Raw genomic sequence first — 26,613 nt, forward strand, 5'->3', positions numbered from 1 at the left:
GGAAGAATGGAGCACTATGTGCCAAGCAACTCAACCTACCACCACTAATTTGACCACATCTCTGCTTGGACAAGATGGACCTCAGACCCAACTTATGAGCCCTGCTTTCAGCCCAGGGCTCTCAATCCATCATCCTGGGAAGCAACCTCTGTGGAGACATATCCCAAGCCCTGGAGGAGGAGGAGGATGGGGAGGAACAGCATGAGTTGGAGGCAATCGTGGAGGTGGAAAGTTGGGGTTGTATGTTGGTGGGGGAGGATATCCAGGGGTTGGTGGGGGAATGTTGGGTGGTGGAAATGATGCTGGATTAGGTGGAACAGGTGGAGAAGGGTTAGGAGGATATACATGAGGATGGTATGGCAAGTGAGTGGGTGGTTCATATGCATTAGACTTACTTAGAAAAGTTCATGCAAATACAGTAGATGGCCCTGCCAAATGTTTGAACATCAGAAAGTGATATCATTTCATCAGTAGAAATGGCATTTAAAAGTCATTACTATCTGCTTTGCCTCTGCACAAGGACAATGAAATTTTCCATCTGACTTAAAGATAAAATCTTCCATATATGTTGGAATTCTATTAGAATGTGAACTCCTGAAAATAAAGACTGTCTTACTTTTCTATTTGCACCCCTAACACTTAGCAATATGGTACTTTCAAAGAATTAAGAGCTTAATAAACACTTTGTAATTCATTCCCTTGTATAGCCATCATTTTAGTTAAGGCACTGAAATACTGCATTAACCTAACAATCTCCCTCCTTGAGGTCTCTCCCATTCTAATCCATCTTCCACAATATTACTAATTTTCTCAAAGCACAGGCCTGACAATATCCTGTCCCTCCAACTCCAATGGCTCTCTATCACATTTAGGATCAAATATAAATTCCTAATTCCTATTTGGCATTTAAAAGTTCTTCACAACCTGGCTCCTAACTTTCCAATCTTCTTACACATTACTCCCCTCCACATACTCTACAATTCGGCCTTACTGGTTTACCTTTATTCTTCACATGCTTTCTTGTGCTTTTGATCTGGCTGTCCATGGACAGTATACTCTCTCTTTCAGAATCCCTTGGCTCCCTTAAAATTCATCTCAAGAATCATCCTTTGTGAAGTCTTTTTTTTTTTTTTAATAGTTTCTCCTTGTGCTGAGTTTCCCTCCACTCCAACCATTTCTATCATCTCCTCTAAAGTTATACAAAAATAATGAAATAACATTTACATAGTGTTTTAAGGTTTGTAATGTACATTTCATTTATTACTTTATTTGCTCCTTATAATGACTATATAAGGCAGGTGGTATTATTCTCATTTGACAGATGAGGGAAATGAGACTGAGGCCCAGGAAGATCCAACAGCCAGCAAGTGACCAAGACAAGAATGTTAAAGTTTCCTAAGTTTAAGTCCAGTGCTCATCATCTAACTTTCTCACAGGAATGTCTCTATCCAGTAAAGAATCTTATACATCCCTATATATGTTATCTCCCTCCTTAGAATTTAAAGCTCTGTAAGATCAAACATTGTTTAAATGTGGTCCTTGCAATTTCAGTGCTTAGAACAGTGTCTAGTACATAACAGATGCTTAATCAACACTTGTTGACTATAAAAGAAAATTTAGGAACCCCTACCCCCAACACACAGAGCTCTTCTTGAGTTGTTCCTCTCTCCTACATTTTCTTTCCTCCTTCTGATTTCTCTAGACCATCAAAAAGTTGCTGTCTCCTCCCAATCCCCTTGACACTCAGCAAAAGGTAAGAGTCTATTTGTTAGTATTTCTAAGGTACTAACTTCCTGTACCTCATTAGTATTTTTGGTGCCCTATACTGTTAAAATTGCTTCATCTTTTATGTAAATTCCTAATTTCAGAAGTCCTGAGACTCCAAGAAATTGTCTGATATCTATGTTGTTTGGTCTTGTGATCCAGAAATCCCTGGCAATTGCCTATAAATTCTATTTTCAATATAAATTAGAAAAAAAAAATTATTTGCAATTCTATCTTATGAATCAGTGAAAATACCACCTTTGAAAAATAAAAATGAAAAATATGGACATTTCCAAATTAGCCAGAGAATCATAAATTCAGAATTAGAATGGACCTTAGAAGCTTCAACCACTAGATGAAGAATCTCATCCCTAGAGAGGTTAAGTGACTTGCCCAAAGTCTTACAAGCAAAGGTGGGATTTAAATCCAAGATCTCAGATTTCAATTTCAACCTAATTTATACTCTATTTTTTCTCTAGTCTGAAATCACAGGGGCAAATTCTCTTGGAAAAGGAAAACAATGCTCTTCTTCCTTTTCACATTTGACTTCTAACCTAACATCTCAAAAATAACAGTATCCAGAGAATCTATACAATCCTTACAGAAAACCATTCAAAGTTCATCTTAAGGAATTTACATTTTAAAAAATTACTTAGAAATCTCAGATGAAGTCCAATGAAATACTTTTCAAATTCTGTATTATGTATCTGTTGTAATGAAGAAGCATATTGTTATGATGCAAATGAAAAATGAATGCTATCCTCCAGGAAGACCTAGTAATAATCACATTCAACTAATTTTTTTAAACTAGTCATCCCAAATTCCATGACTAAGCATGATTAAATTTCTCATGTCTCTAATAGGTTATTGACACTATAGTCGTTGCAACAACCTTAAGAGATCCAAAGTCTATGGAAGAGTGAGAAAAAAAATGTAAGGAAAATATTGAAGTCCCTGCAAACCAATATAGTACTCTCCTCATCACAACCACACAGTATTGCAGGACCCCAAAACAGAAATAATCCCTTTTTTTTTTTTTTTGTCCAAAGCAATAAAACCATATAGTTTAAAAAAAAAAAAAAAAAAAAGAGAGTTGAAGTATTAGTCAATATCATTTTGTCTTTATAAACTTTTTTATGTTTGAGAATGTCTATCAAAGACAAATGATAAAAAAAAATCAGATCAAAATTAAAGATGTCAATTTTCTTCAAATTTCTTCAATATTCTTCATTATACATATATATAGTTAATACTGTAACATTAACAATCAGCAATGATCAATTTAACATTTAATTGTAAAATAACTGCTTGGTATTCAAACTGGCAAAACTGTCCTAACAACTCAGGAGATCAAAATTAATAAAAACTAACCTAATCGTAAGCTCCCTACATGTTCTATATTTGTACTAAAACTGGGTCTGAAGATAATGAGATCTTTAAAACTAATTATTCAAGATGGGTTGTCACTCATTATATACTTGGCCTACAATTTTTCCTGTTAAGAATACCTCAAGTGGCTACAAATAAAAGTCATGTCAATTTTAGATTACCTTGAAATTTTCATACTATATTTTGAAAAATGCTCCTATTCATCATTGCCTATTAACAAATATATAAGGTGCCAAGATTCCAGCCTAATTTTTTAAATGGTGCAATTTAAATCCTTGAGTTAAATAGTACATTTGTTCAAAATCATGTTAGTTTTCCTGGAATCCACAGAACATTTTATTTATTATTACTAAGTTTTCTGAGAGTTCAATATTCATTTTTCATTTGTACCATACACTAGGTTTCTGTTTTGCAACAGATATATATATATATATATAATACAGAATTTCAAATGTACCATGCTGAGTTTCAACCACACTTCCTTTTTCTAACTATAAATAGTACCAACTACATATGCAAAAATTTTTACAGTATAAAGTGAAAAGTTTATAAAGAGGCACAAATGTTTAGAATAAAAACTTAAGAAATTAATATTAAACCAAAGAAATTATACTAAAATGGATCTTATTTCTACACTTTGTTTCATCTAAAAAACAAGACTGGAAAAAATACAGGGTTCCTTTCAGCTCTGAGAGCTTTTTTTTTAGTCTATTAGCTACTAGTTATATCTCTAAATTTACTGAACCAAGGTTCACAATTTATATATAGCATACAAATTTTATACACCTTTTACTGTGCCAGATGCATTATAAAGTTCATTGTTAGGAAAAATATAAAACATTTTCCCATATTTACTATAATCTGTGATTGTATTACTTAAATTCTATTACTTAAATTGGCAGGAAAAGTCTTATAGCATTAACTTTACTGAACCATTAATTTTATGATATTATATCAAGTTTCATGGATAAATGAAATCAAAGTTTTAACCCCCTTCTCTCTCCAACTAGAGAATTATCTTGCCTTCCACAAGGCATATTCTCTCTGCTATGGAATATTTGTAAAGTGCCTATTTAGATGTCATGTTCTCCTAACCTTCTTGATGATGGAGGCTCTATTGTTATTTATCTCTCTACAAGTCTGTGCAGAATTGATACTTGCAATATTTAATGAATTAAATTGCATAGTAAGCCCTAAATCCTGAACTATGATAAAAGTATTTTCCCTCTCCCTCACACAGCACATTCACATGAGTAGTCAAATCTTATAGCTCCCATTTCCACAATATATCTGTTCCTCTTTTTCTATTCAAGTTGCAACCACTCTAGTTCAAGTATTCATAGCTGCCCTATAACAATCACCTCCTAAAATGAACTCCTTGCTCCCACTCTAAACTCTTTCAGATATCTCCTTCACACAGAAACAAAAATATTCTACCTAAAGCACATGTGATCTAGCCATTCTCCTGCTTGATAAGTTCCCACTGCCTCTAGAGTAACATACAAAATCCTATTTAGTATTTAAAGCCCTATATCCCAAAGAGATCTTAAAGATGGGAAAGAGACCCGTATGTACAAAAATGTTTGTGGCAGCCCTTTTTGTAATGGCTAGAAACTGGAAATAGAATGGATGTCCATCAATTGGAGAATGGCTGAATAAATCATGGTATATGAATGTTAAGGAATATTATTGTTCTGTAAGAAATGACCAGAAGGGTGATTTCAGAGAGGCTTGAAGAGACTTACATGAACTGATGCTAAGCAAAATGAGTAGAACCAGGAGATCATTTATACACTTCAACAAACAATACTATATGATGATCAATTCTGATGGATATGGCTCTCTTCAACAACGAGATGATCCAAATCAGTTCCAACTGTTCAGTAATGAAGAGAATCAACTACACCCAGTGAGAGAACTACAGGAAATAAGTATGGACCACAACATAACATTTCCACTCTTTCTTTTATTGTATGCTTGCATTTTTATTTTCCTTCTCAGATTTTTTTCTTTCTTTCTAGATCTGATTTTTCTTGTGCAGCAAGATAACTCTAACTATATACATATAATGGATTTACCATATACTTTAACATATTTATTGGATTATCTGTCATCTGGTGGGGGAGGATGGAAAAAGTTGGAATAACAAGGCTTTGCAAGGGTCAGTGCTGAAAATTTATCCATGCTTAAAAGAAGAGAGAAAGAGGGAGAGAAGGAGAGAGGAAGAGAGGAAGGAAGGGAAGAAGCCAATGCCCCCAGGCCCAGATCTCCCAACTGAAAATCATTTTGAAGTCTTCCTGAATGGGATAGGCTATCCAAAAGATCAAAGGGGGGGGGGTGATTTGCCTTAGAAATGTCCAGCCTGAGACATATTGGGAATGGACCTTAGAAGCTTCAACATATTGGGACATATGCTCCCTATCATAGACTCTATGGAGTTGGAAGGCCAGGAATCAAAGGGGCAGAGTGATTATTTTTCAGATTAAAGGGGACACAGTTTCACCCCCATCATCAACCTTTTTTGTAATGGCAAGAAACTGGAAACTGAGTGGAAGCCCATCAGTTGGAGAATGGCTGAATAAATGATAGTATATGAATGTTATGGAATACGATTGTTCTATAAGAAACAATCAGCAGGATAATTTCAGAAACCTGGAGAGACTTACATGAACTGATGCTAAGTGAAATAAGCAGAACCAGATCACTGTAGATGTTAACAGCAATGATCAATTCTGATGAATGTGGCTTTTCTCAATAATGAGATGACTCAGGCCAGTTCCAATGGTCTTGTGATAAAGAGAGGCATCTACACCCAGAGAGAGGACTATGGGATCTGAGTGTGGATCACAACATAGCATCGTCACTTCTTTTACTGCTGTTTGCTTGAATTTTATTTTATTTTTTCATTTTTCTTACTTTTTTTATCAGATTTTTCTTGTGCAGCACAATAATTATATATTGTTTGCCTACATTTGATTTACATATATTTTTACCATGTTTAACATTAAAAAAAAATAGTACATGGTGAGGAATAGGTGTAAGACTAGCAAAGTAGAAGATCTAAAGGGCTTTGAAAAACATCATTTTGAATTTGGTCCAGGAAATGACAGTTTTTTGTGTTTTTTGGAGGGAAGATAGTGAAGAATCAAGGATGAAGCCTTAGTTTTGGGTTTTAGGGAATGGGAAGATGTTGATGTCCTCCATAGTTATTGGGAAGCTTAAAAAGGAGAAAATAAAATCTTGTTTTACACAAGTTGAGTTTAAGATGTCTGCTGAACATACAATTCAAGTCTGAAATGTAGGTGAAATTGTGAGATTGGTTAGGCAGAATAGGTAGATTTGTAAAACATCAATTTAGAGATGAAAATGTAATCCATGAAACAAATGATATAATCAAATGAAATATTATACAGGAAGAAGAGAAAAAAGTGCCCAGGTTAGAACTCTGTGGGATACTTTAGAATGGAAATAGTAATCTGAATGAAGATACCACAAAGGAGATTGAGAAGGAGCTGCTTATTTCCCAGATATTAAGCCACACAGGCAATCCAATGAATCAGTCTATCACCATAGAAAGATAAGGAATGGGGGCAACTAGGTGGCTCAGTGAATACAGCACCAACCCTTAAGTCAGTAGGACCTGAGTTCAATTCTAGTCTCAGACACTTAACACCTCCAACTGTGTGACCCTGGGCAAGTCACTTAACCCCAAACTTCCTCAGCAAAAAGAAAAAGATAAGGAATGGGCCAATGAATAATTAAATAGAAGATTAAAAAAAGCAAGCAGAAATACATCTGGGAAATTGATTTTTTATCAATGAAAATACTATACAATCAAACAACATTTTTAAAACACTATGTACCAGGCTCGGTATTAAACATTGAAGATAAAAAGGCAAGAACTGCCCTTTCCCTTAAGCAACTCATATTCTAATGGAAGAAACAACATGTAAATAATTAAATATATAAAATTAGATGGTGAAAAATCTCAGAAGGGAAGGATGCAGCAACTGAGGGGACCCAGAAAAGCTTCCTACAGAAGGTGGGATTTGAGCTAGAAATTAAAGGAAATCAAAGAAAAGGAGTATATAAGGGGGGATAGGAATTCCAGGCAAAGAGAACAAGATATGCCAAGGCACAAAAGGACAGGAGGATGGGTCTATCATGTGTGAAGAGTAAGTACAAACAGGTAGAAAGAAGTCATTTTAAGGTGAGTTGTAAATGTCAAGAGATGTTTTTATATTTGATGCTACTGTAAGAGAAAGATGACATGGTCAGCCTAAACCATTTGAGTAGAAGATGGATTAGAATGGAGAGAAATTTGAGGATGGATTGGAATGGGGAGAAACTTGAGACAAACTGCTTCCCAAGGCAAAATCTGTAATTTCAAATTTCAAAGAAGGCATACCACAGGTTCTCAAGAAAATGTGAGATGACCCAAAAGCAATGGAAAGATGACATATGGTGGATTTCACTTGGTTACAGCATATTACAATGATCTGTACATAAAAAGTATCACAAAACTATCCAGAAAATGTGATTTTAAAAGGAGATTGAGAAAGCTAGCCAATTATTATGTAAAAACAATAACAGATATTCAACCTAATTATATCACTGGTATCTATGGTCTATTAAATGATCTAGAGCAGATCCTCTAATAAATATTTTTAAAAGACACAGTCAAAAATCATTTAAGATAAGTTGCAAATTACATTACTGGAGAAAATAAATATGTGAGATCAAAAGTCCACTGAATTATGTTATAAAGTAACAATTCATAAAATAAAACAGATAATCCAGAAATTTCACTGATTCTCACTTTAATTGCTTTATTAAGGGAATTTATTCTTGTCTCAATGCTTCTAATTATACTTTATTTCAATAATGCCATTTCTGAACTTTGAAGGAATTGAAATCTTTTATAATAGTTCTGCAAGACACTTTCTTTTTTTTATTTATTTTATAATTATAACATTTTTTGACAATATATATGCATAGGTAATTACAACATTATCCCTTGTACTCCCTTCTGTTCCGAATTTTCCCCTCCTTTCTTCCACCCCCTCCCCTAGATGGCAGGCATTCCCATACATATTTAGTAGTATATCCTAGATACAATATATGTGTGCAGAACCAAATTTTTGTTGTTGTTGCTGCAAAGGAAAAATTGGATTCAGAAGATAAAAATAATCTAGGAAGAAAAACAAAAAATGCAAAGAGTTTACACTCATTTCCCAGTGTTCCTTCTCTGGATGTAGTTGAATCTGTCCATCATTGATCAATTGGAACTGGATTAGATCTTCTCTATGTTGAAGATATCCACTTCCATCAGAATAGATCTTCATACAGTATTGTTGTTGAAGTGTATAATGATCTAGTTCTGCTCATTTCACTCAGCATCAGTTGATTTAAGTCTCTCCAAGCCTCTCTGTATTCACCCTGCTGGTCATTTCTTACAGAACAATTAATATTCCATAACATTCATATACCATAATTTACCCAACCATTCTCCAATTGATGGGCATCCATTCATTTTCCAGTTTCTAGCCACTACAAAAAGGGCTGCCACAAACATTATGGCACATACAGGTCCCTTTCTCTTCTTTAGTATTTCCTTGCGATCTAAGCCCAGTAGTAGCACTGCTGAATCAAAGGCTATGCACAGTTTGATAACTTTTTGGGCATAATTCCAGAATGCATCAGTGTCCCCAGTTTTCCCACATCCCCTCCAACATTCATCATTATTTGTTCCTGTCATCTTAGCCAATCTGACAGGTGTATAGTGGTATCTCAGAGTTGTCTAAAAGACACTTTCAAAATACTTTTTGTTATAAAAGATTCTTGTTATTAAATGAGTTTACTGTATTTCTACCTCTGCTAGTCACTGGAACAGTAACAAAAAAATGGCGCCTAGCTTCTCTATATTGAGTCAGCTACCCACACTGAATCCAACAGGGAAAGCATACTCCTTTTGTCTTCCAAATTCCTAGACTTTTTATTTCTTCTGATAGATAGTTTGGAAATTCAGGCTCAGCAAGGACTGGAGAGGAAGCATTAGGCTATCAGTAAACCTAAACCTTCATTGAGGGTCTCTTTACAAAGGATCACAAAATTTATAATTTGTGTCTCAAATTCCTTCATTCTCCCATCTATTCCACCTAAATCTCTACATCTTGGGATCTTCTGTGACAAAGCCTCAGCGTCCTGATTTTGAAAGTTACAAAATTCTTTTTACCATTTTAACTTTAAAATTTCTCCCAGATTTACTCCTTTTCTATTTCTTATTCCACCATATTACTTTGTCCTTTCTTCTGTAGTGTCTTTAAAATACTATTAATATCTAAGTCTGTCCCTCCAGTCCCAACCTATCTATCTTGCACACTTTTGCCATATTAATCTTTTTTAAATCCCACTTTCATAGTGTCAATTGTTCTCTCCAGTACTTATGAAGATATCACATGATCAAGCTCAAATCTTCAGCCTCAAAACCAAGGTCTTCAATAATCTAGCTATCAATAACATATATACTCATGTCAGCTGATCCCTTTAGGGGCAGATCAACTCTTGCCTACCTTCTAAATCTTTGTTCACAATTTTCCCAGAAATTTATAAGTACTCAAATGCTTCAGGGCTCAACTAAAATCCCTCCCCTATCAGGAAGTCTTTCCTAACTACACCACCTTAGTTCTCCTAACTAATCCCCATAATACTTATCTGTAGTATGTATACATTTCAGCAAGAGACACTTTCTCACATAGCATTATATATATGTTTTACCTTCCCATTAGGATCATAATTTTATGAGAAAAATGTTATTAGATGCATTTTAGTTCTTCAGAGTATTTAGGAGTATTAAGAATAGAGAAGACTCAATTCAACTGTACAATTAATGCCATTTTTGCTAGCTGTTACAAGCATATCATTTTTGCATGATTTACAATTACCAAGTTATTTATATAACTGAATTCTAAAGTTCTATTATCTATTTAAAATTCTTTCCCAAAATTCCATTTTTTCATTAACAGAATCCTCAAAAAGAAAACTAAGTACTGTGGGATTCATACATCCAAAATATCAAGGCCCAAAACTCTATACAATTTCACAGCCTATGTCAAAAAAAGATTACTCCATTCATATTAAGTCCCAAAATGCAGCATCAAAAACTTTAAAATATTATGTTTTGACAAAGTAGAAGTAGTAAAATGGTGTAATTGCAACCTAAAGATCATCACTACCAAAATTAAAAAAAAAATAACACCTCTATACAAAAGAATTCCTTAAGTGGGTTCCAGAGTAAAATAGTAATGTCTACTTATTAAACAAATACAATCTAAAATAATCCTGTCTACCTAGAATTGGAGAAAAGAACCAGAGCATAAAGGACTAGAAAGAATGCCTGAATCCACAGAGCAGGGGAAACTGTAAACTTACTTATATCCTAACTGGTAAAACAGCTACTATAAACAGCATTGGTACAGATAAATACTAGTAAATACATTTAATGATGACAACAAAAAGGACTACAAATATTTCAGTTCTTTGAGATAGGAGAGCACATGAACATTAATTAATAAATATTTATTAATATTAACTAATAATCTATATTATGAGTATATGAGAAATTTTTTTCAGAATCCCTAAATTGTGACAACCCATACTTCATTAATTGTTTGCCATACACCGTAGATAAAATGACTGTGGCAATATAACCAAAGGAGAAGGAAAAAAGTTTTTATGATCTTTTATTTAATTCTTTACGCTACTCAGAAATGTATATAAGCTCCTATGCTATATTTGGAAAGTTTAACTTTTCAGCAAAAAAAAAAAAAAAAAAAAAAAAAAAAAAAAAAATTCAACAACTAAGAATCCCACAATAAGGAAATAAAGATTTTTGGAATTATCTGTTATCCAATGAAAAAAGATTCTAATACAATTTTAAAATGACATGACAAAAGGAAAAAGTATCATTATATTATTAAAACTGATGGCATCTAAAACAAAAGAATTAGCAAGTCATTCCACTTAAATGTTGGAGAATCATGAGTACTATAGGAAATAAAATTTTACAATGTGTTATAGCTCTAAGAATTTAATTATCAATAAAACTTTGAACAATTGAAATAGCATAAAGAATACTTTTATGTTCTAATTTCAATCTACAATGAAAAAATACAGAAAATTAATTTTATTCTTATACAAGATGAATAATCTAACTTTTTTTTCTGGATGGTTTAAAAAATGATCATTGTCCTGGATAAAACTTTAGGCTAGTTTGAGCCCTGGCTGATTATTTCTTAATGTAGAAGGTCAGAGTCATTTCTGTTTAAATTCCCAAGTTTTAATTGTTAAGAATAAGGGGCTGGGCTTGTGGGCACAAGTCTGTAATCTCTGCTATTTAGGATGCCTACGGCTGGAAGAAACCTTGAGTTCCAAGTCCCAGTAAGGCCAAACTAAGTCTTGCACATATATATTATTTACATCTTGTTTCTACATTAGAATGTAAGTGCCTAGGAAAAAACAGGAACTACTTTTGCCTTTCTTTGTATCCCCAAAACTTAGCATAGTGTCTGCCACATATGTGCTTAATAAATGCTTGTTGACTAATGATGAACTCCCAGAAGTGGGAAGCCTCCAGACTGCCTAAGAAGGGGTGAGCCCAACCAATTCAGAAATTCAACAGACCAAAGCTTCCAACATGGTCATTAGTAGGGTAAGGCAGTGAATGACCACTATATTTCCATCCTAGAAGAAACAGAGAAACCTAATCTCAAAAAAGGAGGGTAGAAGGGAGAAAGGACAAGGCATTTTGTTAGAACTAGCAACTTTTCTGAATCTTTGCTAATTCTATTCTAAGATAGCAAGCAACACTTTCAGTCTCTAAAAGATTAGTGTCCTTCCTCTTTTTTGATTCAAACTTTGCCCAAATGACATAATAGAAAGATGGACTTGATTTATTATGTTTTATTTCTATCAGATGGGATAAATTAATTTTAAAAAAGGCTTTAAAAGTAGCAAAAATATTACAAAACAGGAAAAATGTTCCCTTGGCAACTCCTTTTAAAAGTGTCTCCAAAATTCTTCTTGTCGGTTTCTTTTCAGCAGTGTTGTCCTCAAATGTAAACTAAAATGTAAAAATAATAAGGTTTTCCACTTCTCAGGGGAAGATGCCCCAATGTCAGACACCTAAGTAGGATTATTTTTAATCCAATTACATCCACATTTTGTTCCACTAGGCCAATATCAACTTTAAATGGTAATAATATGCAGACACATAGTTATTTAAACAGTATATTCATATAAATAATATCTGGTATGGAAGCTAAAAAATGTACCTTGGTATTTAAAAAAAAAAAAAAAAAACCCTGGATTTAAGTACAGGATTTAACACATCCCAGATCATAGACAGGTCACAGAGTCATATAACTAGAACTCTTCACTTTTAGAGACCATTTTGTTCAGCCCCCTCTTCCTCATCTTACAAAGAAGATTATAATATCCACTTCCTGTCAACTATGTGGAGATTCCTTTTGTGTATAATTTGGGATTAGGCAGTTCAAAGTCCCAACTCTCAAATTCTACCACATTAAATGATTTGTCAGAAAATCAAGCAGATATTAAATACCATAAGCAGGATCTGAAGCCAGGACCTCTGACATAAACCATGGGGTTTTTTAAATGGAATTTGAACCCAACTCCTCCATTTCTAGAATCATGGCTCTTTCTACTGTATCCAGTTCCAGGGCAACTCTCTAAAACTGTTTCACTTAAGAGTTGCATATTTGTGGAGACAGTTTCAATGTGGATGTTCCAGTAATGATGAAAATAGAGTTGTACCTCAATCCACCCTCCTTATTCTCCCCCCCACAAAAAATTATTTAAATAAAATCGAGTTGTGATTGAAGACAATAGAACTGAATGATGGATCATTCCACCCTACTTCTCCTAAAAGTTTTCAAGCAGAAATGGAATGATTATTTGCTAGATGTCATATTCTTTTCATCTATGAAATGGCTATTAACATCCCTGCCAAGAATCAAATTCTATCATCCAATGAAGTCAGAAGTCTTGATTTTATATTTCATAATTTATAAATATGAACTAGTCCTAATTACCCAGGTTCATAAATGTTTTCTATGGAAAAGTTTCTTTAAAATTAAATGTTAATTAAATGCTTCTGCAATTCAAAATAAACTGACCTTTTCTGCTAGGCACACAGGTTAAATTCAAGGTTGACATTTGAAAAATGGGGTCTTGAGAACACTGAACTTCAGTCTCATTATACCAGCATAAAATAACCAAAAAAATTATTACAAAAAAATAACAAAAATTCTAGAACTACATCAAACTTGAAAATGCCATAGCTATTTCAAAGATTTGAAATGTTATAGAAACTGATAGTACTTTTCATTATGAAAGAAATCTTATCAGAAAAAGATACATTCATTTACAGAACTGCCTATTTGCCTTCTAAAAGTAGAGTCCAGTATTAGGAATTCTGCTGCTTCTAACAGTGTAATCTCTGAAACTGTAATTATGGCAGACACTGTTTATGGGCATTAGGGTTTAAGATATCTTATATTACTGTAACAGGTAGTACTACATAGGAACTGGATAAACATTTAGGAATAAAAATAAATTCTGAAGAGAAAAAAAAAATGGAAACCAAAAGGTAATATTGGGAATTAGATATCAAGTCAGACAAATGACAAATACTATTTAATGGGAAACAGAAATGGATTTGCACTGACATGACTCCAAAATAGCCTACTATAGGCTCCAAAACTTACTTTGCAGTGTATGACTTTTGACAAATCACTGTACCGCAAGGCCTGAGTTTTGTATTCTATAAAATGGGTACAAAAATACGTTGAACCAATTACTCTCCGATTTGCTAGAGTAGAAAAAAGGTGCTTTGAAAACTGTGAAGCACGTATATAAACAAATAAATATAGCAAAAAGTTTTATTTTACTTCGAGATATCACAACTTATTAAAACAAAAGCATGTTTAATATATAAAGTGTTCTATAAACCACTTTTTGAAAACTCATATATACTGGCCAGGCTTGCTTTATTCCAAATTGCATTAAACTACACAATAGAAAATAAAATACTTTCAAGTTTACCACACTTTTTGTACAATCACCTAGAGAGCTTCTCTTAAAAACAAAAACAAAAAAAAAAAAATTGCAACAGAGACTATACTTAATAAAATGTTTTCTCAGTTACTTTTTCTGAGGTACAAATGCACTTTATTTTACTTCATAAAAATACCTAACACCTGCAACTCATCCTACCACGTATCTAAACTTGCTTAATTAAAAAAAAAAAATCTAGTAGATTTGTTCAGGTTTGAAATCGAAAACTACCTTATAAGGATATAAAAGATTTAAAGCAGGAAGAGCCTTTGACAAAACTAAGGAAGTTGCTGCGCGCTTGCTCATTGGGGGACTTTTTTTCTTTCAGACAAGAGAAGTAACACATGACATCTTTCACTCTAAATTAAAATGTGACTTGGTTCCCTAGCAAAATACGTAAAAGGGAAAGGAGACGCTACAGTAGATAGGATGGGAAGGAAAGGGGGGTATCCAGCGCTTTAGTAAGCAAGTTTTGAGGAGCTGGGGGGGCACCCCCGCTGGGTTTTGGTTTTTTTCCCCCTCAAACCCTGTTCTCAATTCCCATGAAGGAAGCGCATTCCTCCCTTTCCCCAACCCACACCCTGGGCATGAGTCTTGTCAGAGCAACCTTGCAAAAGCCACAACGTGGGCTAGTCTTTCCCCCCCTTCCCTCTGTCTAGTCCTCTTCCTCCGGTCCCCACCCCTCCTCTCAGGCTCTCCTCAAGAAGGAGGGAGGGTGAGAGAGCCAGAAAGAAATGGGTGTGGGCTTTTGATCTGAGAGAAGACCCTCCCCCCAACCTTGGAGAAGCAAGGGGGTCCCCAGGTCTTCCGAGCAAAAGGTGGGGGAGGAGCAGCCCGAGGAAATCGGAGTGGGGGTGGGGGTCTTTACAGAACCTTTCCTTTGTAGCCCCGACCCTGAACCCCAGAAAGGTGCTTCCCCCGCCATCTCCCCCAGTACTTGGCCGGGGCCGAGAAGGGCGAGGTCGGAGGGAGCCGAGGGAGGGTCTCTCTCTTTGGGGCCCCACCCCTCTCGAACCCAGCAGAGCCGGTGACAAGACACCCCGACCCGCGGCGGAGGCAACTCCCCACGCCATTCATCTCTTCCCCCACACCCTCTCCCTTTTTCTCTCTCACACCCCCTCGCCCCGCCATTTTCCCTTTCTGCCCGAGTTCTCCCGCACCCCTTGGGCGCCGCTCGGTCCCCGAGGGGCCCGTCCTTGCCGCTCACCCGGTGCCACAGTCCACCACACAGGCCGGCAGCCGTCCCGCCATCTTCCGCCTCCTCCTCCTCTCGCTGCAGCCGCCGCCGCCGTCGGGTCCGTGCTGGATGCGGGGAGGACGGGGGGCTGGCGGCGGGGGCTATCTAATCATCCACAGCCGAGCCGGCCTCGCGCTCCCGGGAGGCAGAAAGGAAGCTGAAGCGGCGGCAGCGGCGGGCGGGCGCGGAGGGAGGGCAGCAGCCTCGGCCAGCGGCTTCCACTTCCGCAACCCAGCCAGTCAGTCAGGCCGGCAGTCCCCGCCCAACCCGCCGCGACCGCCTCCCCGCTCTCCCTCGCTCCCTCTCCCCGCCCCACTCCGGCCCTCCCTTTCTACAACTTCTCTCAATTTCTTTCTCGGGGAAGTCAAGATGGCCGCCGGCGCTGACGCCCAAGTCCGGCCCGGCCCAGCGGAGAACGCTGCCACAGCTTCCTCCCACCCAGCAGGAGGAGGACAAAGAGCATGCGCACACGGCGGAGGCGGTGGCAGCTTCCCCACCCTAATTTCTGGCTCCCGTCTGAGCTCTCTCTGACTAATCCAACGCCGGGTTTTCTAAGGGAGGCGGAGCTGGGAAGTCAGCAGAGGGCCTTACAAACGTGAGGAGCCGCCTACTTTCCTTACTCCTCCTCAGTTATTAGTTCTGTAGGTTGCGACAGCTTTGTGGTGCGAGGCCGCTCTTCCAGCCACCTGGAATGGCTCAGTCTTAAAAAAGCTGGAAAAGAGGGCGTGGGCTTTCTCGGGAGTCCTAAGGAAAACGTATTCTAATGCAAAATCAGCAGCTCTCGTCTTCCCGGGGCTTAAGTGGCTACTTTTCACTACGGGAAAAAGAAAAATTATGGATAAGAAAAAACAGGCAAAATATGAAAAACTGTCTATTTTAAGTGTTCTATTGTTCTGAGTTCTTAACCTTTTTTGTATGTCAGACTCTCTTTGAAAGTCTTGTGAAGCCTACGGACCCCTTCTAAGACTGTTTTTAAATGCATAAAATAAAACAAGATTACCAGGAACATCAACTGTATTGACATTTATCAAAATTCATCTGAATTATTGTGGTTTATTTTCCAAAATAGTGCCCTAGAAGACGGGGCCAGATGGAGGTCACAATGGTGTAGACCAGGGTTTTCAAACTACAGCCCGTGGGCCATAAGCAGAGGGCTGAGGACTTGTATGGGACTCGCAGGGTTATGTTTGCAAAAGGGCTGAGGGGCGGAGACTGAGCTTTTGTTTTTACTGTAGTCTGGCCCTCCAACAGTCTTGAGGGACAGTGAACTGGCCCCCTACTTAAAAAGTGTGAGGACCACTGGTACAGCACCACCTCATAAAATTGAGCAGTTAATCAAGGAATGATGTGATAATGATGAGGGTGGTGGTGATCACACGGATGCTCAGGATCCCACCGAGGACACATTTCTTGTAAAAAATAGTCAAATCTTCCTGATAGGGATTTTTGTCCAAATTAAGACAAGAGAGAAGAAAAATAAAAAAGTGAGGAAAAGTAAAAAAAGATTATTAAGCAAGCATTTTATTATTTACAATATGCCCCACAGGTTGCTAGATGTCCTGGATACAAAGACAAATGAAATAGTTTGTTCTAGAGGATCTTATAACCTGCAGAAAGGAATATAAGGTAACATGGAGGAAAAAAAATAGCAATTGGTGTGCTGACAAGGCTTCGTGTAGGGAAACTAGGAATTCTGAGAGAGGAAGTGTATTCCAGGACTGTGCCAAGGAAGAGAGACAGGGGGCTCATTGTGCTGTCCCCCAAATGGAAAAGGGAGTAAGGCCAGTAGTGTTGGGGCTCCGGCAAGCGTCAAGCATTTATTAAATGCCTCTTCCTTGGAGCAAGAAGAATGGGGTATTAAACCTGGAAAAGGTAGGTTGTTGCAAAGTTATGAACAGCTTTAAATGCCAAATAGAAATTTATCCTTGATTTATCCTTGATTACAGAGGCAGTAATGAGCCACTGGAGTTTATTGAGTAGGAAAGTGGCATAGTTTTGCACTTATGGAAAATTTATTTAGAATCTATGTAGAGGAAGGATTGGAGTGGAAAGAGGAAGCAGAGAGACCAATTAAGATACTACTGCAATAATTCTGGAGTGAGGGTCTGAATGAAATCTAGCGTTGTCCACAGCTCTCCAGATCCCACCCTGCATCTGGATTTTTGCTTTCTCAGGTTATTACTAACTCAAAATAATAGGACTCAGATGCTTAACATGCTGTGATTATATACTTTATTAAATATAATGAAAGTGAAAGGAAATAAATAAGGTGCCCCTATAGAGAGCCATTTTACAAATCTTTGACTTGTCTTCTCAGATCTTCTTTGACAATGAAATTCCAGTTCCCACTTCAGCCAGTGCTGGTGGTGGTAATGGTAGTAGTTGTCATTTATCAGATGCAATCAGTGAAAGAATCAAAAGGCCAAAGCTAAGGCTGAGGGTTTTTGAAGGTAAACCCAGTTCTGGCTATTCCACTGAACAAAAAGCCTCCTATTAACTATTTGGTGCCTGACCAGAACCAATTATAAAATGCCTGTATATGTTCAAAGGTACTTCCATTTTATATCATCATGATTCCCCCAAAAGCAGGCTCCCCAATAGCTTCTCCAAGGGAGAAGACACCATCAATTCTAATGAGTGTAAAATAGGCAAAAATTATTTAGCCAAGCCATCTTATTCACTTCCTAGTCCATATATTCCTCTTCTGAACAAAAAGTAACCATCAATTTTGGCAAAAATACTAAAACCCCAGGAACTCAGGTCCTTCCCCAACCACTCCCATAGGAAAGTAGCAATGTGTTTACTCAAAGACTTTCCCATTTAAAATCAAACTTCATGGTAAGTTAAGTATCCACTCTGTTGCACTCAAGTATTTCCACTAGTTGTACTCAAAGTAGCAAAACCAACTATAGCACTGGCCTCTCATCTGTTATCTCCATTTGTGATGTTTTAAAAGTTCAAGAGATATATCGTTTTGGGTTAATCATTTTATTAATAATGCTAAGATATTATTAATAAAAGACGTCAGTGACACTCTAGAATGCCAAAGACCCCTCATGGAACCTACTTAATGCTTATATGCCCTTGAAAGACTGACTAGTAATCAAGTAATGAGAGAGAATGAATATAATAATGAGAGACAGACCTATTCTGAGAGGTTGTTAGGCATAATTTTGATCTTGACTGTTACTTCCAAATCACTCCCAGCCTTGACTAACTTAATAAAAATCTTAGTAGAAACTGAAATCTTAGTAGAACACAATGGACAGGAATTCTCTTAAATAAAATGGCTTAGGTGGGATAAATTACTGGCAGAGGTCAGAAATGCCCTTCAAGGAAATACAGCAGGGAAAAGGCCTGGATCTCCCTCATTACTGATTGTCAATAATCTTTTCTTTCACATTTGTTGCTGTTACTGAGCTAAAGTTTTAATAAACTTAATTTGTCCATATAATCAGATGTATAGAGAAAGCCTCCCAATTTTAGTCATGTGGCTGCCACCTAAAGTTATGAATTTAGCATATTTACAGCAGTAGAAGGCATATGTTTTTCCTCTATCCTGTGCCTTTTCCTTTCACCATCAAAAGCTCTCCTATCACTTCTTCATTAGCCATCATCCAATTCTTCTTAGAAAAACCCAAGTCACATTTCACTCATTGCACTCAATCAGTCCCCTTTTTAAATGTATCTCTTTCTCAGAAAGAAGGAAAAAATAAAAAAAGAAAGGAAGAAAGAAATGAATGAAAAAAAAGAAAAGAACAAACAAAAAATATAGAATCTAAAGGGGGTGAGGTCCATCAAATGGAAAAAGTTGAACAAATTGGGATCTATGAGTGAAATGTAATATTATTGCATTGTAAGAAATGACAGTAGAGATGATTATAAGGAATCTTAGATAGTACAAATTAATTTAGATTTAAATTACAGGAACCCAAAGAACAATTTATGGGAGATCTATAAAAACAACTTTTAAAGTCTTAAGATTTCTATTCAGTGCAATGACCAGCCATAATTCCAAAGGACTGATAATGACCTATAATACCCACCTCTTTCCAGAAAAGTGATGGATTCCATATACAAAATGAAACTAATGAAGATTTTAATTTTCCTTTTATTTAATTTTATTATGCCATTCTTCTTGGAACATTTGGTTGACTGAAGCCTGTTTCCTATTAATATTAATTTCACATGTAATATATATATATATATATATATATATATATATATATATATATATATATATATATATATATATATATATATATATATATCTACACACCTTACTGGGCTGAAACTTGATTCATGGAATGATAGTATTAACAATAGTATTAAGAAGTCAAAAAAGGAAATGCAGTCTTTTTAAAAACTTCCCAAAAATTTTATTTGTGAAAGGACTCTCCTAGTTAACTATTTGTGAAAGAATTTCCTTGATTCTGAATGTTGGATTAACTTTGTGACAGCCCATTGTACCTTCTTTGAAATATAGCCTCAAAGCTTTATAAATGCAGTATTTTGCAAACTCAGTATTTAAACATGCAATTTATCCTATTTACTAATTTGGCCTTAGTTGTTCAACCTTAATAAAGGAAGCATGAGATAATTAATTTGTTTGATTAGGCCTGTGTGATTTTTATGGTTGAAGCAGCTGTGTGTGTGTGTGTGTGTGTGTGTTTCTCTGGTTCTCAGACATAATTTCTCTAGAAAGGATTGTCACACTACAATAATCAGGGTTCAGAATTATTTTTCTACCTCTTCAATCTATATTTAAGCATAAGAAAACCTCTGTAATTTCTGTGTTGTGGTAGGCTTGTCATCAATAACCTATCACATGAAGTCAAAGAGGAGATATTTCTCCTATAAAACACACATTTTTAGAAGAAAAAAAGTGAAGATTTGTCTTTATTATTCTATATACTATGGTATAATGCATAAATAACTACATCCACACATGCACACATAGACAAAGATATATATGCTATAAGAATTTGGATTTTTTTTTTTTTTTTTTTTAAGGAAGAGGGGGGAACAGTAGCCACAAAAGCAGCATTGGGAAGGAACTCAGCCCAGATGACAAGGAGGTCAGAAATCAGAAAAAGATTACAGGGAATCCTTTGCTGGCTCTGGTGCTATTTGGCAATTCTATTGTACATATGAATTTATTCAGTTCCATAGTGGAAAGAAATTCTAATGATCAGTCACAAAGGATCAAGGGCCTGATGGCAATTCTTAGGCAGAGAGGAGAGTTAGGTTTATGGTTTCAGGAAAATAGCAGCCCTCCTTGAGTAAAGGTCAGAGAGCAGACCAAGAAATCAATGACTATACTTCTACTTGGATGATAGCACCTTGGAAGCACTAAAACCTGCAGATTCTTGGAACTATGTCTAATAACAGCAGCACCAAAAAAAATTCAAACCCTAGGTGAACAGAATACAACTTCAGCATAAACTTCAAAGTCAAGAAATAAGTTGAAAAAATTAGAAAGGATAAAAAATGAACTTGATTATAAAAAGATACTATGATGATGGAAGACAAAGATACAAACTCTGAAGATAAAAACATGAAACCAGTTTCAAACAAATCCTCAAAGAAAAAAATAACTTACATAAGCCCAATAATAATTTCTTGAAGAGTTAAAGGAAGAGATGAGTAGTAGAGAAAAAAAATTGGGAAGAAAATGAGAATCATACAAGAAAATTATGAAAAGAGAATCAACTTGATAAAAGAGGAGCAAAAAAAAAAAAATACTGAAGAAAATAACAACTTAAAAAACAGAGCACAAAAACTCACTGAAGAAAAGTACTCCTTAAAAAACAGGTGAGGCCAAATGAAAAAGAATATACAAAAATTTACTGTAAAAAAAACTCCTTAAAAAGCAGAAAAGAACAAACAGAAAAGGAAGTACAAAAGGACAGTGAAGATAATAATTCTCTAAAAATTAAAATTTGGGAATAACTCCATGAGATATCAAGAATTAAAGTTAACAATGTTAAAAATGTGAAATATATTTTCTTTTTTTTTTCCCAAGTATGCAAAAAGTAAAATGTGAAATATATTTTCAAAAAATAACGTGGAAAATATATCAAGGAGAGAGAATATAAGAATTAAAGCCATGATAAAAAACAAACAAACAAAAAAAAAAGCTAAGATATATTTTAAGAAACTGCCATGATAGCCTAGAACCAGAGGGTAAAAAATTGAAAGAATCTATTGATAAATCTTCTAAAATATAGCCCAAAATGAAAACCACCAAGGATATTATATTTAAATTTCAGAACTCCCAGATCAAGAAGAAAATATTGCCAACAGCCAGAAAGAAACGACTTAAAAGTCATTTAGCCACAGTCAGGATCACACAAGATCTAGTGGCTCCCATGTTAAAGAAGAGGAGGACTTGGAATGGGATATTCCAGAAGGCAAAAGAGTTAGGATCACAACAAAGAATAATCTATCTAGCAAAATTGAATATTATCCTTTTGGGGGTAGAGAGGGAGGGAAGAATGGATATTTAACGAAATTGAAGATATTCAAACATTCTTGGGTAAAAGCCAAAGCTGAATAAAAAATTGGACATTCAAACATAAGACGCAAGAAAAGTATTAAACATGAAAGAATAATCATGAAGAACTCAATAAAGTTAAACTGTTTTCCATTCCTTTATGGGAAGATGATAATTTAACTCCTCTAAGAACTTTCTCATTTGAGGATCAGTTAAAAGGAGTCTGTATACATAAAGGACATAGATGTAAGTCAATTATATTGGAATGATATATATATATATATGTATATATATATATATACATATATATATATATATATTTAAATGAAGTGGTAAGAAAGAGGAATGCACTGGAAGAAAGAAGAGACAGGAAGGGGAAAATTTTCTCACATAAAATTGATGCACAAGGAAGAGCTTTTATAATAAAGAGGGAGGTGGCATTCAATGTTTGAACCTTACTCTCATCAAAATTGGTTCAAAGAGGGAAAAAAAAAAAAATATATATATATATATATACACACACACACACACATTTAATTATATACAGAAATCTATCTTATCCAATAAAAAAAAATAGGAAGGAAAAGGAATAAAAGAAAACAAGGGGATGATAAAAGGTAAGGAGGATTGATCCGAATCAGTGGTCAGAAAGAAAACAGACTTTTGAATAGGGACAGGATTAGAGAGAGAGAGAAAATCAAAGAAAAGAATAAATAAAAGGAAATACATAGGGATAATAAATGTGAATATGAATTGAAACCCATGATACAGAACATAAAAGCAGACTGGATTAGAAATTAGAATCCAAATATATGTTGTTTACAAAAGACACATTTGAAACAGAGACACAGAGTTAAAGGGCTTGAAAAGAGTCTAATATGCTTCAACTGAACTAAAAAAGGGAGGAGTAGCACTCATGACCTCAGACAAAGCAAAAGCAAAAAGAGACCTAATTTTAAAGATAACCAGAGGGATTACTTTTTACAAAAAGATACCATAAACAATGAAGCTATAATCTCAAAAAAATTTATAGAAAAGAGAGTCAAGTTATGAAAAGAGCCATTCTCTAACTGATATATACTTAAAGATATAAACATGCAGTTTTCAGAAGAAGAAAGTAAAACTAAATATAATCATATGACAAAATGCTTGAAGTCACTATTGATTAGAGAAAGAAAAATTAAAACAGAAAAAGGAAAAAAACTATATACAAAAATATTATAGCAGCTCTTTTTGAGATGGCAAAAATTAGAAATCAAAGGGATTCTCATCAATTGGAGAATGCTCAATTGTGGCATATGATTGTCATGAAATACCATTATGCTATTACAAATTAGGAGGGGGAGTGTTATAAAAAATAAGATGTCAAGACCTATATAAACTGATCCAAAGTGAAGGAAGATGAACTAGGGAGAGCATTGTGCTTGATTTCAGTAATATTGTAATGATGATTAACTATGAAAGACTTGCTTACTTTGATCAATTCAGTGATCCAAGACAATTCCAAAGATCTCATAATGAAAAGCTGTCATCCCCTCCAGAAAGAAAAATGTTGAATTCTGAGTGCACATTGAAATATAATTTTCTTACTTATTTTTCTTGTTCTTTTTAACCAATATGGCTAAGATGAAAAATATGATTTGCATGATTTCACATATATAATTGCTCTAATATTGCTTGCCTTTTCAGTGGGTAGGGGAGGTATAGGAAGGGGAGAGAATAATGCTTGTATATAGAAAAATAAAATTAAAAACTTAATGACTAAAAAAAACTTCATCAATGCAATGGCCAACCACCACTCTGAAGGACTTATGATGAAACATAATCTACCTCCTAATAGAGAGATGATGAATTAAAGGTATAGGAAAAGGCTTATATTTTTAAACCTGACTATGCATGGATCATTTTTCTTGATCTTTTTTTTTTTAAATTACAATGGATTTCTTTTCTTAGTTGTTTTAATTGAAAGAAGTGAAAAAAACAGAAAAAAGTTCAGAAAGAAGCAGAGGCAAGAAGAGTAATTTTGAAAGTAATATATGGGATTTGTGTGTTTTTTAAATGAAATAAATATTTATGATTTCATATAAAATTCTTTTTATGTGTGTTCTATTGTTCACAAATTTTTTGTATGTTTAAGTTCAATTTCTTAAAAAATACAATAAAATCAACTAGCCAGGGTGATTGAACAGAGGCCAAGCAAGATGACAAGGCAACAAGCAAAAGATAGGTACTGAAAGAGACACGGTAGTAGCTAGGGAGCATCTATGTCCCTTATCATTATCAGAATTATATTTGTAAGAGTCAGGAGGTACCCTTTGGATGTTAACCAATGATGTTATAAAGCTCAATTAAGATAATGCATGTATAGCACTTTGCAAACCTTAAAATATGATAGAAATGCGAGTTTGTTGTTGTTGTTAGCTTGAAGGTCATTGTATCTCCAGTAGAGTGATTCCCTCATTCCCTGAGCCTTCTGTTGCATTCTTGCTGAGCACAAGCAAAGTTAATACACTATTAGAACAATATAGAGAATTTGCAAATGTTTAACATCAATTTCAGGAGTGAGGAGCCGAGAGAAAGGAAGAAAGTAGAAAATCAAGAAGGGAAATAGAAAATTTAGTCAAACAAGCATATTAGATTTGGCTCTAGAACACTTGGCAAATGCCCAAATGCAATGAATGGAGGGCTAGGTTTGGAGTTAAGAAAATCTGAGTCAAATGCAGCCTCAAACACTAGCTGTATGACCCATGTCAAGTCACTTAACCACTGTTTGCCAGTTTCCTCAATTGTAAATTTAGGGTAATAATAGTAATTACCTCCATTTTTGTGAAGATCAAATGAATTCATACTTGTTATATAACCAAGTACTTTGTGCATATTAGACACTGAATAATGTTTATTTCATTTTTCTCCTCCCTCCCATTTCAGTGCTAGAGGGTTTGGGGTAGACCATAGAACAGAGTAGCAGAGGAGTTCCTGAGATTCTAAGATTGGCTTTCTGCTTTTCTATTACTCATTTAGAAGTTCACCATGAGAAGCCCTAAAAGATTGGTGTAGGAAACTGGTTGTGAGTTAACTGTGCAACTCCAGTTTCACTGAGAAATAGGAGGACTATCATAGTAAAATGAAGTCTGGATTCTTTTTCTCCTGTATTTACCATGCTATAGCTGAGAAATAAATTCTAGTCTAAAAAATGTGTTTCTGCCTTGAGAGGAGCTTTATTTAGGGGCTGAATGAAAGTTGTAATCTATGCTATACCTATTTGAAGTTTCTTCACTCACTAGATATACTTAATAATTTAAGGTAACTTTAAAGTTAAAAAAAATGTTCTAAATTGTTTATTAGGTTTCTCTCTTCTTTTTCTTTTATATAAAAAGAGAAAGGATAAGGATTATTATTTGATTTTTGAAATTCTAATTTGATATAACTTATTAATAGATAGCATAAATCATAATCTACTGATTCTTTCTCACTTACCCCGTGATTCTTGTGCATGTACTCCTATTGTCCACAGGGAGACCTTTAAACATTCTGGGAATCTTCCTCAAGAACTGAGATTGCTTACTAAAGGGCGGAAAGAGACATATATGTGCCAAAATGTTTGTGGCAGCTCTTTTTGTAGTAGCTAGAAACTGGAAGATGAATGGATGTCCATCAGTTGGAGAATGGTTGGGTAAATTATGGTATATGAAGGTTATGGAATATTATTGCTCTGTAAGAAATGACCAGCAGGAGGAATACAGAGAGGCCTGGAGAGACTTAAATCAACTGATGCTGAGTGAAATGAGCAGAACCAGAAGATCACTGTAGACTTCAACAACAATACTGTATGAGGATGTATTCTGATAGAAGTGGAAATCTTCAACATAAAGAAAAACCAACTCACTTCCAGTTGATCAATGATGGACAGAGGTAGCTACACCCAGAGAAGAAACACTGGGAAGTGAATGTAAATTGTTAGCACTAATATCTGTCTGCCCAGGTTACATGTACCTTCGGAATCTAAAGTTTATTGTGCAACAAGAAAATGATATTCACACACATGTATTGTATCTAGACTATATTGTAACACATGTAAAATGTATGGGATTGCCTGTCATTGGGGGGAGGGAATAGAGGGGGGGGGGATAATTTGGAAAAATGAATACAAGGGATAATATTATAAAAAATATATATATAATAAAAAATTATTAATAAAAAAAAAAAGAACTGAGATTGCTGGACATTAATTATCAGTGGAACATATAAAGGGGCTATCACTTATTCTTTCTATATGACCAACCTACCTTTTCTTCTGGTCCTACTTTTTGTTGTTGTTGTTGTTGCTGACTTGCCTTTGGTGCACAATTCTGCATTAGCAATATATTACAGATTGGACACACCAGTCATGTGTCTTTTACCTGCATTTTAGGTGAACTGTAACTTTAATTCTTCATTGATTCACAGTTATGCAGCATACCCAGAAGAAGGAAAGAGAACAGGCATTTATTAAGTATCTGCTATTTGCTAGCACTGAACTAAGTACTTTACATATAATAACTTTTCTGATCTTCACAGCAACACTGTTAAATAGATTCTATTGCCTTTTCTA

The 26,613-nt window shown here is 35.2% G+C and overlaps 1 protein-coding gene across 3 annotated transcripts in view; it reads right to left on the reverse strand.

The window, feature by feature from the left end:
- The window catches only part of ACTR3 (actin related protein 3), a 67,854-nt gene extending 51,996 nt beyond the window's left edge, over positions 1-15,858 (reverse strand). Inside the window, exon 1 of one of the 3 annotated variants that reach the window (XM_074301858.1) lies at positions 15,497-15,858. In XM_074301858.1, the coding sequence (XP_074157959.1) occupies positions 15,497-15,540 (44 nt within the window). In that variant the 5' untranslated portion in view covers positions 15,541-15,858. The remainder of the gene's footprint in view (positions 1-15,496) is intronic. The other 2 variants (XM_074301857.1, XM_074301859.1) reach the window with 2 other exon arrangements.
- Between the last annotated feature and the right edge of the window lie 10,755 nt (positions 15,859-26,613).

Source organism: Sminthopsis crassicaudata, chromosome 3 (genome assembly GCF_048593235.1).
Source record: "Sminthopsis crassicaudata isolate SCR6 chromosome 3, ASM4859323v1, whole genome shotgun sequence".
Lineage (NCBI taxonomy): Eukaryota > Metazoa > Chordata > Mammalia > Dasyuromorphia > Dasyuridae > Sminthopsis > Sminthopsis crassicaudata.